Genomic DNA, 13,414 nt, shown 5'->3' on the forward strand with positions numbered 1-13,414 from the left:
TGTCCGTAAACAACGCCAATTAGTACTAGTGTTGGCCTGATTAAATCTTGCTCATAGCAGTCCCCCAGCATCCCACTGGCATGTTACTGCCCTGGACAGCAGAGTTTGTGTTGTATCTTCTAATATATCCCGTTGAATCATTCCCCAGGACCCGTTGAGCCCAAACCAGATGGTGATAGTGATCCGAAGCCTTGTCCACGGCGGCGTGGCGCAACAAGATGAGCGCCTCGTGCCTGGACTCATGTCCGTAAACAACGCCAATTCAATCTCGAGCACGCTAACCTGGAAACGGCCGTGCAGGCGCTGAAGGGAGCTCCGCCCGGCATTGTGCGCATCGGCGTGTCCAAACCACTGCCGGTTCCTGAGTCATTCCAGGACGAAGAACCGGTAAGTCAAGTTGTCATTTCTATTCTTAACACCATTGAACAAGCCTTAGAGTTAGAAACGGCCGTGCAGGCGCTGAAGGTATCTCCGCCCGGCATCGTGCGCATCGGCGTGTCCAAACCGCTGCCGGTTCCTGAGTCATTCCAGGATGAAGAACCGGTGAGAAAAGATGTCATTTCCATTTTTACCATCATTTAACAAGCCTCAGGGTCCTTCAGCAAAGCACCTCACACATTGGGATACTGATATACAGTGAGAAACAGACAGAAAGTTGAAACCCCAAGTTAGTGCGTATCAGGGTGTCCAAACTACTGCCGGTTCTTGAGTCATTCCAGGACGAAGAACCGGTGAGAAAAATTGTCATTTTTATTTTTAGCATCATTTAACAAGCCTCAGGGTTCTTCAGCAAAGCAACTCATGCAACACGTGCAGTGAGAAACAAACAGAAAGTTGAAACCCCAACTTAGTGCGTATCAGTGTGTCCAAACCACTGCCTGTTCCAGAGTCTTCAGGATGAAGAGCAGGCAAACTCTTACTTCGGTTTGTATTTATTTGTTGTTTGTTTGAGTCGTTATTTATTCATGCTCACGACATCATTACTCAATACACTAGTACACATTGTCAAGCTTTTGCATGTACATACATGTATGTCAGTGACGTCGGCAACATTTTATCATTGTCATCTGCCCCCTTATTTTATGGTGTAATTCCATGGTATCATTGTACATAAGACATGGGCTCCTGCCTCACAGTGCTTACATGTACATGGTGTTTATGGTGCGTGATGATACAGTACAATCAAACCTGTACAAGTGACTACCTCTACAAAAAAGCACCTGGCCAGTATGACCACCCTGCGGCCCTCGTGACCGTTTATCAGCATACACTAGAACTCATTGGTCCCCTGAGCACAGGTAAACTCACTTCATAGAACCTATGAAAATTTGGTCACTTGCCATTGACTATGCCCCCCACTGTCAACGGACAGGAACAGACTACCATGTCCAGACTCTCACTCTCGGATCTGTCTCAGCTTGTCTCTAAATGGTACGCTTGTGCAGTTTTCACCAGTATCTTTATGAGAAATTAACCAACAATTTTACATCAATCACCACTGCGTACCATTTTGAAATCTTAATTTACATTGTTGTCATTTGCACAAGAGCAAATTCTCACAGGAGTATTTCTGTGCTGGGTGGTCTTCTTGGGCAGGTTTGACTGTATTTCCACACATTTATTCATCTCTTCATTCGTTCCCTCCCTCCCTCCCCAGTCCTTCTCACGACCACCCCCCGTGGTCCCCCCTCCCGAGCCCCGCTCCACACCCCCCCAGTCACCCATCATGGAGGAGACCTCCTCCTTCGCATCTATCACCATGGCGACCGCTACCATAGCGACGGTGACGGAGGATGAGAGCGACATGATGGAGGCTAAGGAGCTTCAGGTGTCGCAGGTGGAACAGGTAAACAAACAAACAAACAAACAGGTGTGGCGACACAGCAGATGGTTTCACTTTGACATAAAATCCTTACTAATCCTTGTCATTGTTGGGTGTCCATTCCATATTGTCATGTCATACTCAAGTGCGAGTAAGCTCCAGCAACTATGTTGATAGAATATGGATGTAAACCAAGAGTGGAAAAAGCAAAATGGGTGAGAGCTTTCCAAGATTTTTAAAATTGGATCATGACAAGTCATTTACATGTAGCACAGGAACATAGAAAAAGTTTTTTTCCAGTTTTACAAGCAGAATCATTGATTTGATGTTTGTAACATGAAAATTTCAAAAATTCAATTTTTTTCCTGTACTACTAGTGTTAGCCTGATTAAATCTCGCTTATAGCCCGTCCAACATCCAACCAGCCTTGAGGGGCCAGTTAACGCCATAGACAGCAGAGTTTGTGTTACATAGACAAGTCTAGTGTTACTTTATTGTTTTGTCAATGAAATATCATTACCCAAGATACATGTACATGTACAGAGTAAATTTCATGCTTTCTGCTCCACACAGGTCCAAGCCCCAGGAGTGGAGGTCCGTCGCAGGCCCCCCACCCCACCTCCCAAACCAACCCTGCGGAAGGTGGAGGTGGTAGTGAAGGAGGCTGCCCCGCCCCCTGTACCCATCGAACCTCCACCCGTCATCATCAGGGAGAAGGTAAGCAGTGCTTGTAACATATACTAAAAATGACTGAATTAAAGACCCAAACTTTTCTTCCTACATTGAGGGAAATGGACTTGCCAAAGTGCTGACTGTCACTACAATTTAAAGCTCAATTTGTAGACTGTTACCAGAGGGTTTGTGTGGCCTATGTAACTGTAGTGTTTGGCCAAGAAACCGTAGAGTAGGTCCTGGGCTTCTGTCATGCTACCAATCTTGTGTCCATGGGAAAGGTATTTCAAACAACTTTCCTCACTCCACCCAGGTGTGAAAATAGGTACCTGACTTTGGTTGGGGAGGTAAAAGGCAGTGGGAAGAGAGGGATGGTCTCCCAATACCATGCCCTAGACACAGTGGATAACAACCCACTGTCCCTATAGCCTCAAAAAGGCTGAGGAACTTTGTTAACCTCAAAGTTTGCTATTGCTTGAAGTCTTAATGATTCTCATTTTTACTGAGAATGTCTTTTAAGACTCCATGGGGCCATTTACCTACAGCGTTGGAAGAAATATATTTTAGTCTTTCCATAAAGCTTTCAGTTACATGACTTTGTTGGCCACGATGCTTCTGTCCTGTCTTGTTTCTGTGCTTTGTGGTGTGCATGCTGTCAGTCTGTGTTTGCATTGGTGTGCTTGACAAACTTGGTGACCAAAAACCATTTACAAGGTGGAAAGTTTGCTTTGTTTGCAGCCTACTATAGAAGATCATGATGGTTTTACTTTGTGTCTGCCTTAGGCTTTTTTGTCATTGTTTTATGGCATGACTGAGCTATGGATATTAGCCATTATGAAGAGCAGTGGTTTGTCAATGTGCCAGTGACATTGTCACCAGAACATCTTGATAGCAAAAATGCTACTGCAAGAAATATTGTCCTCCCCATACGAGCGATCGCTGTTGTTATTTATATCCGGGGTATTGGACGGTTGTTGCCTACCAGGACGTCAGTAGATTGGATCAAAAATTGATATTCAAATTAGCGGCTCAAATTACTGGTTAATATGTAAATCAATATTTTGCCAAACACCTGCTTTTTGCCTACCACTGCGTCACCGTGACATCATCGCAATCGCTCGTACGCAGAGCCCATATCCCTGGTGTTTTTTGCTCTGTGTTGGTTATTACAGAAAAGTGCAAAGCTTACAGAGCCAGTTCCTGCATTGGCACAGTGGAATAAGATTGTGTGAAATATATATGTACTCGTAAATTGTCATAGATGTTTGACACTTAATGTCGTAGAAGTCTGTTACAAAAATATTTTAGAGAGCTGAAATTAAAAATTTGAGTTAATCAAGCTAGATTTGAACAATGCATGCAAAGAAAATTTGAGGGAGGCATTGCAAATGTCCAAGGCTCCACTGAAAGAAAAGCATGCAAATGGCTTTGGCTATTGGTTCAATTCAGGGTTGTAGCTAGCACTTGTCCTTTTTTTGCAGCTGGGGACGAAAAAAAATTCTGTCCACTGTGAGCAAAATTTAACCCTTAAAATACAGGAAATAGCGTTTCGGAGGGTCTAGATTTTAAAATTTTCCTTGCGAGCATGCCCCCAGATCTCCCTAGGAATGCTGTGCCAAAGCCATTAAAAATTGAGGGGATAGAAAATGATGTCGGGCTGGCTACAACGCTGGTTCAATTAGAAAACAGGGTAGAGACATATGTGTTAGAAAGACTTGTCCTCTGACTACTCAGTTGCTCGGAACGAACCATCGGCCCCAGCGGGGGTCCTACGTGATCCTGAAGCGCTGCGAGATCGGAACCCAGACCAACATAGAGGTCACCCCTATGGGAGCACGAGAAAGCTCCCTCAAGGTCAGTCCTGAAGGTCGTGCAGTCAAAGTTGTCAAGGTCGAATGGAGGTGTCCATGTGCATTTCATTCCGTGCCTGTTTTGTGCCCCATCGCATCTTTCATCATGCACATGTTTTGATACAACGTTCATACAAGTACATTCAAGACACTTACACGCTACCTCCAATATTTGAATGTATCACGGTCCAGTTTTTGCTTACTGAAAAGCTTACCTTGCACCGGTTGTGACGTCAAAGGATAGTATGTACAAGACATACAGGTTCAATTTCCTGTGCTTCGTTTGACTGCTAAAAGGCAGTGATCAGGGTACTGCAATTCTTTACAGTAGCAAGGCATTAGTTGACCAAGCAACAACCTCCAGGATGTAGGAGCAAGGACAATAGCCAGGGTCATATAGCATACCTTACACAAAACAACAAAATACAAATGTCATCAATAGTATCATGTATCATGGTCCAGTGTCCATCTCTTCTATGGTATGTCTACTTTTCACGTTATTTTGTTATTTGTCATGGTCAATTCATCAGACTGGTTGGTTTTGGTTTTGGTCTGTTTATTTGGTTTATGAGCATGGTGAATGAATGGATGGATAAATGATGGGCTAGTAAGATAAAAAATATTTATTTTCATTTCTAAAAGCACCTTATGTGTGGTTAGAGACTTTGTAGCTTACATTTAAGATTTCATACTTTTGCTCTATTAGTTCCTCTCCACAGTTTGCTGCAGAATTCTGACAAACTCTTTATCAAATTGATGCAACCCAAACTCACCCCTTCTGTTTTCCTTCTCTTCCCAGGAAACTCATATATTCCTTTAAGTTAATTAACACTTTTATTTCTCTTTTCCGTAAACGTAAACATCCCAGCCGGGGGCCAGTTTAGAAATGGGACCCAAGTCTAAAGAGACCAAAGCTTTAAAATAATACTTTGAATTTTTTTCCCCAACAGTTTGGAGCGTAGTTTTGAACAACACCTTTAATTGATGCATCCCAAACTTATTGTTTGTTTGTTTGTTTTATCTATTTTACCAGGGGTAACATGTCGCCTTTTCTAGGCGCTTTTCAAGGTGCCCCGGGGGGGGGGGGGGGGGCCCAGACATACATATACAATGTACATACATATCAAATAAAATAAGAAGTAACATAATGTAAGAGAATTAAATTTGACGTATGCCCCTCAATACAAATCATAGCAACTTAGGAATAACCAATACATAATAATCATTCTACGATACAAGTAAATCCTTACCCTTTCTTCTTCTCCTCAGGAAACCCAGGAGGTTGACATCAGCTTTGGCAGCACCGGCAGCAGGTCAACGTCCTCTGAGACGTTGACCTCTGTGGGTGACCTGTCGTTGCCGGGCGGGGAACCCAGGCTGTTGCCGTCCTCTCTGGAGCAGACAGTGGAGATCAACAAGGGGAACTCCAGCTTGGGTAAGGCGGGGGGCATGGGGTCATGAAATTTTGTGTTTTTGTGCTTATTAAGAGTTTGCTGAATAAATTGAGTTCTTTATACTTTGCTTAAGTGTGTAGAAGAGTACATTTTAGCTGGATAAAGCTTAGCTGGATAAAGCTCTGAAGAAAAGAATAATTATTGGAACCTAGACTTTAGGAAATCTAATATCTAGAAAGACCCCTTTTGAAATTGAAGTACTTCTTCAAACTAAAATGTATATTTTTGAATCATTTAAAGAATCGTAGAGATTTTTAAAGATTTGTTATTTAATGTAACTAGTGTGGTAAGATACAAAATACATTTTGTAATATATTTACTCTTGAATACCAAAGGGCATACACATGTAGTACCCTTACACATTAGTACTACTGATTTTTACTTTCAAATTCAAAGTAGTTCGAGTGAAGGTAAGTAAAGTAGGAAGGAAGCAGTACCTAAGCATAAAGTTTGTTGGATGAAAGTGCAAAAATCGTCTTTTTCAGAAACAGGTCCGGGAGTGTCTGACAAGAGCTCAGTGAACTTAGGTTGGAGTTGGCATTTTTACCGCGGTGGTTCATTCCCCAAACTAGCCTGGAATCCACCCTGTTTTTACATGTATCTCCAGTGCACTCCTCTGATCATTTATTTCCCTACAGAATAGTCTTGTGGCCATCCAAATCCAAGCATTTGATTAGGTTTAGTATGAAGTCTAAATATCATAGATTGGGTACAGAATAATTCAGAAGCAGTGTAACTGGGATCGAAGGTCCAGATACCCATTCAGTTCCGGCTGCAACATTGCAATTTTTGGCTCAGAGCCAGTGTGAGCTCTTGCATTGTTCGGGTGAAAATTGTCAAATTATTGACTTTTTAAAAAAGTCATAATCAGACTACATGTATTGTAAGTGGGATGTATCAGATCTAGGGGAGCGTACTGGAGATACATGACTGTACAATGCTAGGATAGATTCCAGGCTACTCCCAAAACTGCACTCAACCCTTTTCCCTGGTTTTCCCCCAGAAGTAGGCTTGGGGTGGAGGAATATGCTGTAGTTCCAGTTCCTGTGTGATTAGGCTTAGCCTGTTTACGCTAGTGCATAGTTGCCATTGGTGGTATAGGAAGTAGTGCAAGGTTTGCTTGTGGCAAAGGTTTAGGGTTTTTACAAGACACACTTCTTCCCTTGGTCATGTGTGTGGATTTGCCTAGACCCCATAGTTTTGAGATTTCAAAGTTTTTGCTAGTGTGACATGAAACTATAGACAGAATACTGTGGCCATTTGTATAGGGCCATTATGCTGTATGTGAAAATTTTAGTTACTCATAGTCATACATTTGTATTTTGCTTTGTTTTTTAACTCGAAAACAATGTTAACTGGTTGGCTCCGGTACATGTAAGGCCGTTTATGCTTTATGCCTGTACAAAGACTTGCTTCAATGTTAACTTATATAACTAGTTTAACTGTAATATCCAACACAAAAATTGGACTCACTAAAATTTTCGACTGAACAGCACCAGTCTTTGTCAAGGAAAGAACACCCCATTGCTGTTGTGATGTCACGCTACAAACTCACGGTTGCACAAATTGATATCTACTAACGATCTGCAGTTATTAAAAAATGATTTTTTAATTAGATGAAAACAAATATTTTCTAATTACAGCAGATCATTAGTAGATATAAATTTGTGAAACCGTGAGTTTGTAGCTTTCATCATTATGCACATGAAAAACATAGTTTCATTGCAGTGGTATGTACCAAAGTGCTGTATTTTGTCATAGAAAAAAATAATATTAGGGGCAATAAAACCTGATGACGTCATCAATGTGGCCCCCCAAAATCAGATTTAGAATTCTGTCATGCCCATCTTTCAATATTCGTTACGGCTCCATTCTTTCTTAATTCATTAATGAGACAACAATTGAAGGTCAAAATGCCAATTTAGCCAACCTACATTAAATTTTATAAATTCCTTAAACTAGTTCAATAATGACTACCAGGACAAATGAACTTTCAAGTTTCGATGTTAACTCGTTGGCTTACTTCCAGGTTTGACCGTGAACCCCGACAAAGAGGGGAACGGGATCATCGTAAAGAGCATCACGCATGGCGGCGCCATCAGTAAGGACGGGCGTATCACCGTGAGCGACGTGATCACGGCTGTGAACGGAGAGAGCACCAAGGGGCTGAACATCTACCAGGCCAAGGCTCTGCTGAGGAGGCAGTCTCTGCTGGGTGGGGACATCAGGTGAGACTTTTGTTTGTTTGTTTGTTTGTTTATGTAACCGTGGGCGACGTGATCACGGCCGTGAACGGTGAGAGCACCAAGGGGCTGAACATCTACCAGGCCAAGGCTCTGCTGAGGAGGCAGTCTCTTCTTGGTGGGGACATCAGGTGAGACTTTTGTTTGTTTGTTTGTTTGTTTATGTAACCGTGGGCGACGTGATCACGGCAGTGAACGGAGAGAGCACCAAGGGGCTGAACATCTACCAAGCCAAGGCTCTGCTCAGGAGGCAGTCACTACTGGGTGGGGACATTAGGTGAGACTTTTGTTTGTTTGTTTGTTTGTTTGTTTGTTTGTTTATGTAACCGTGGGCGATGTGATCACGACCGTGAACGGAGAGAGCACCAAGGGTCTGAACATCTACCAAGCCAAGGCTCTACTAAGGAGGCAGTCTCTTCTTGGTGGGGACATCAGGTGAGACTTTTGTTTGTTTGTTTGTTTATGTAACCGTGGGCGACGTGATCACAGCTGTGAACGGAGAGAGCACCAAGGGTCTGAACATCTACCAGGCCAAGGCTCTGCTCAGGAGGCAGTCTCTGCTGGGTGGGGACATCAGGTGAGACTTTTGTTTGTTTGTTTGTTTATGTAACCGTGGGCGACGTGATCACGGCCGTGAACGGAGAGAGCACCAAGGGGCTGAACATCTACCAGGCCAAGGCTCTACTCAGGAGGCAGTCTCTACTGGGTGGGGACATCAGGTAAAACACAGTTTGGAAAAGACATTCAGGGCTCGAAATACCACCTGCGTGCAGGTAAAATTGGAGCTGTGCAGGTATTTCTGATGTCTACCTGCACCTAACTTGCACATATCCATGTACTTGGTTTTATACATAAATGTCCTATAATGTAGGTGTATGTGGATTGTTATTGGCTGCATTGACTGTTACAACATCTATGAAAGTATAGAAGAAAAATAGCAATGGTTCGTCAACAATTTATGAATGATCCATACTTCATAAATTCAGTGATGCAGGTAAAATTTGTCTGGTGCAGGTAATTTTCAGTGTTACCTGCACCAGTGCAGGTATGCAGAAAAAAGCATTTTGAGCCCTGACATTGTAGAAAGTGCCCAGTCAAATTTGCCTAAGAAGACTCTCTGGACTGATAAAATCTGGTCTATGTGGAAAAAACAGGTCACTTACATGTATACCCCCCTCACATTAGGCGAAAATCGATCGGACGACGAGTCTGCGAGCTCTGAATAATGAGGAGGCATGACCCTGACGGGAAGGGGGGAACTCTGCCATTTCTTCATCGGCATCAGGGTCTTGCCTCCTCGTAATTTAGAGGTCGCAGACTCGTCGTCTGATCGATTTTTGCCTAATGTGAGGGGGTATAAGGACACGTCAGGTCATACTAAGTGTGTCAATGGAAAAAGTGGTCCACCAAACAGCGGTCACATTGGGCAGGTTGTCCTTATGTAGGGTGGGTCTCTTGTCTAAGTTTGATTGGATAAAAGTGAACAGCTTATTCAAAGCAATAAAATCTTCAGATTTGGGCCCTCGTCAGGTACAAATGACCAAACATTTAGCACACAGGATATTTTTCAGTGCATTTTTGTTTAAAAACTTTGTTGGTGGAAGACATCATAGAAGGACTAAATTTTCTTAGACTTAATAATGTTTTTGGATTGAATATAAATGTAAATACTTAACAAATTAATTTTGTCTTCAATAAATGATTTTTCAATATAACAGGATGGATGTCTATCTCACTTTGATTTGAATTTTTGAACAACTTGCATGTACAGCTTCAGTAACTGTTGTTGTGACGACTGTGAAGTAACCACGGTGATGTTGTTTATTTGTTGTGTCTCCATGGTGACGTGTTTGTTGTTTGTCTGTCCCCCCGACCATGCATCCTAGAGATAATGACAACAGCAGGTTCATTCTAAGGTACCCATCATGCCCCTCTCCTCTGTAGTACCCACAATCCTCCATTTCACTTTTTTGAATTTTTGCACCATTTTTGAGCTTTTTTGATCACATTTTTTTTCATTTTTTCGTATCATGAATTTCATCAACTGCATGTACTTGTAGCCTCTTTTCTTGGTTTTCAATTAAAGGGTCTTATTCAAAGACATAAAGATTCATGCAAGACATTAAAACATGATTAGCAGTGCAATCGTAAGCATACAAACTATCTCGTTTGCGTATAATCCTAGCAAACATGTGTATATTGATTAATGAAAAGGTCTGGAAATAAATGTCAACCATAACTGTCTCTTCCCTGCCCCTCACTGCCTCGTAACCTAAAGGAACTGTCACAGGTAAGGGTGAATCTGGATTGTAGCCGGTAAAACTGCCCATCGGCGTACTTATCATACACCAGTTTTGCAGGCATGTACTGATAATTGGTTGTAATTACACAAAACGACCTGGCATGCCTAACACCTTGATATTCAAGGCCTTGTTTAAGCTACATGCATCTTTTAAAAGTTGTCCTTACGGTATTTAGTGACAATGAGTTTCACTGTTTGATAGGTCAAGGGAAAAACGAGTTGTTAAATATCTGTCTGTGTTTAATGCATTTGTAAAGATGTACATCACTTTTATATGTTCCTGTCTGTCTGTTCCCTCATAAAAGAGAATAAAGAAGGGCTAGCACTAGCACCCCTTCTTGTACCGATGCTAGTAAAATCTTACAGTAACTTCCAGAAGCAAGGATAACAATGATAACGTTAACTCTCATGATTCCATTGGATGCCATAATGCAGACACATGAAAAAAATACATGCATTTAAAGCGATTCTAACTAAGGGATGTACACCAATGCAGCTTCAATATCCCAGGATATTAAGGTACATTCAAGACAATCTTGAGAAGGCTTCTGTAACATGTCTTTTTTTTTATGTGGCAGTATTCTTGCAACCAATGGAAATATGAGAGTTGATGTTATGCCATTAGACTAATCTCCAAGCAGATCCTACGGTAGCATAATATAGACTCAAAAGCCGGCTTAGGAGTGTGTTTTGCTGCATGGCAAATGGACACCTCTTGGCTAGAACTACACTCCTTGGCCAGTTTGGTACTTATGCCAATGTAGGATCTGGATCTGCTTGGAGATAACCATTAGACATGAAAACAACAAAAACACAGCATGGTAGAATATAGGATATAGGAGAATTCTTGTACACAACCAAAATTAAACTTGCTTACGTTTCGGTGTCTATCAGACACCTTCCTCAGAGCTTAGAGCTTAATTCCTCAGAGCTGTCTGAAAGACACCGAAACCTAAGCAAGTAAGCTTAATTTGGATATATACAAGAATTCTCCTATATCCTATATTCTACCAACCTGATGAAATTATTTTCGGAAACAAAAACACAACTTACAATGCGGCACCCATGTTGGTTTATGTTGTATTTAGTTAGAATAACACCCCTATGTTATGTTGGTTCGGTCCCATAGTCAGTCCGACCGCCGACTCCTACTGTATCGCCATGTTGGAATAAAGCTCCTCGATATAGTTGCATCGTGTGCCCAAGAGTCGTTCCCTTATAGCGATCCTTGTCCATACTGGCGATGTACAATCATTTTCATCCGTTTTCCCAGCATCACCTTCATCAAGGCAGAAGACATTGCCACCTACAAGGAGACCGCAGCAGCGGCACAGACCAGTTTTACCACATCGGTGGTCACCAGGACTCCTGAACCCAGCCGCCCTCCCCCACAACTCCCCACTGTCCCTCCCCCACCTACCAACCAGGAGAGGTAAGACTGCAGTGTGTGTTTGGGATTGTTTGGACCAAGATGGGGATGACCCTTTGGCTCAACTGGTACATGTAGCAGCCTTACAGTTGAGCTCCTGGTTCCAATTACATGTAGTTGGTAACTGGAAGACCCGGTTCAAGAGGTGGAAGGGCCTCTCATTTGGGGCAGCACCTGTCTTTCGGCGTAAAGTGGGGTCCCAATTATTCGAGTAGGCGCCTCCCTTTAATAATATATTCTTCTACAGAAGCAGCAAGGAAACTTGCTGCTCAATATGTGTACCGTCATCATCATCATCAATAGGTACAAACAAAATGATCAGTCACCAAGATACGTCTAACCTACATGTACATACCTATAGAGTGTGTGTCATCTAAGGTCTTGATTACTACTTTTGCCAGAAGCAGTCATTTTTGACAGCATTTTACTAATCTAGCTCAATTCTTTGCTCAGCTTCTCACCCAAATCTTAAGTTACGCTTGCAGCTCTAAGACTCTGACATTATCAACTCTATCTTCACTGCAGCTGCAGTCTATGACCATCAGAATGCATTAAACAACCGTAGCTTTTTATATATTTCTATGCTCTGTAATTATACGTTTTCACTTCTCTTTCTCCTGCTGCCATATTATTAAGGATTTATCCATTCCGAAACATGTATTCTCGGTATGCAAGAAGGTTAGTGGCAACATCTACCGTCAACGTGTTGTCTCCCACTCCCAATATCCCTGTACTCGTACACTGTATCTGTACCAATCAACAGTCTCATGTGGTCATCAGGTCATTCCCTCCTGAATATATTTTTTTGTTGCCACTCCTCTGTGAATGTTTTTTTATTTGTTACCATGATTGTACAATGTGCTACATTGAATGTATATGCTCATGTATCTATATCAGACTTGTGTGTTATGTGGGGTTATTTTGTGAAGATCATGAATTTCAAAATGTTATCACAGTCAATGTTGGTGTCTGACTTGTTGGAATCACAAGGACACAGAATTCTACACAGTCATGTGAAACACAGTGACTGATTTGATATCAATGAAATTTCTTTGTAATTCTAACTCTTTGACAGATGTCACTGAATACACTATGGGAATGAGACTTTAGCAACAATTGAAATTTATCATTATTATGGATCATGCCTATAGTATACAATCCAAGCAATACTGGTGACCTGTGATACTTCATGTCGGTGTGTGTTTAGTTCTTCCGATATTTGGGATATCAAGAAACAAGAAATACCGTGTGTAAATCAAACCTTATAAGCCTATAAAACAAGCCGTACAATTCGAATGACAGGTTTCTATCCTTTTCCATTCACAGCCCCAGCCAGGACAAGCCTTTCTTCAGTCCGTACCAGTCCCAGAAGATACAGAAGATGTCTCCTCCGGCCCACCTGAAGCCCTTCACGACCATCTCACCCGCCAAGTCTGGGGAACCCACCAAGATGGTACAGATCTACAGGGAACCCAACCAGTCACTGGGTAGGTTATGGTGTCACATTACATATCATATTACACTCTGTAACCTGATCTACAGGGAACCCAACCAGTCTCTGGGTAGGTTATGGTGTCACATTACATATCATATTACACTCTGTAACCTGATCTACTGGGAACCCAACCAGTCACTGGGTAGG

At 42.2% G+C, this 13,414-nt stretch overlaps 1 protein-coding gene across 1 annotated transcript in view; it reads left to right on the forward strand.

Moving 5' to 3' along the window:
- Window positions 1–13,414, forward strand: part of LOC118431598 (multiple PDZ domain protein-like) — a gene marked incomplete in the record, with an annotated part of 93,555 nt that overhangs the window by 32,071 nt on the left and 48,070 nt on the right. The window contains 13 exon segments of the mRNA XM_035842840.1: window positions 149–259; window positions 262–387; window positions 1,658–1,846; window positions 2,396–2,539; window positions 4,229–4,348; window positions 5,614–5,779; window positions 7,828–8,028; window positions 8,234–8,318; window positions 8,563–8,760; window positions 9,928–9,957; window positions 10,320–10,331; window positions 11,617–11,775; window positions 13,099–13,259. Coding sequence (XP_035698733.1) covers window positions 149–259; window positions 262–387; window positions 1,658–1,846; window positions 2,396–2,539; window positions 4,229–4,348; window positions 5,614–5,779; window positions 7,828–8,028; window positions 8,234–8,318; window positions 8,563–8,760; window positions 9,928–9,957; window positions 10,320–10,331; window positions 11,617–11,775; window positions 13,099–13,259 — 1,702 coding nt within the window.

The sequence above is a fragment of the Branchiostoma floridae genome, chromosome 15 (assembly GCF_000003815.2).
Source record: "Branchiostoma floridae strain S238N-H82 chromosome 15, Bfl_VNyyK, whole genome shotgun sequence".
NCBI classification, from domain to species: Eukaryota; Metazoa; Chordata; class Leptocardii; order Amphioxiformes; family Branchiostomatidae; genus Branchiostoma; species Branchiostoma floridae.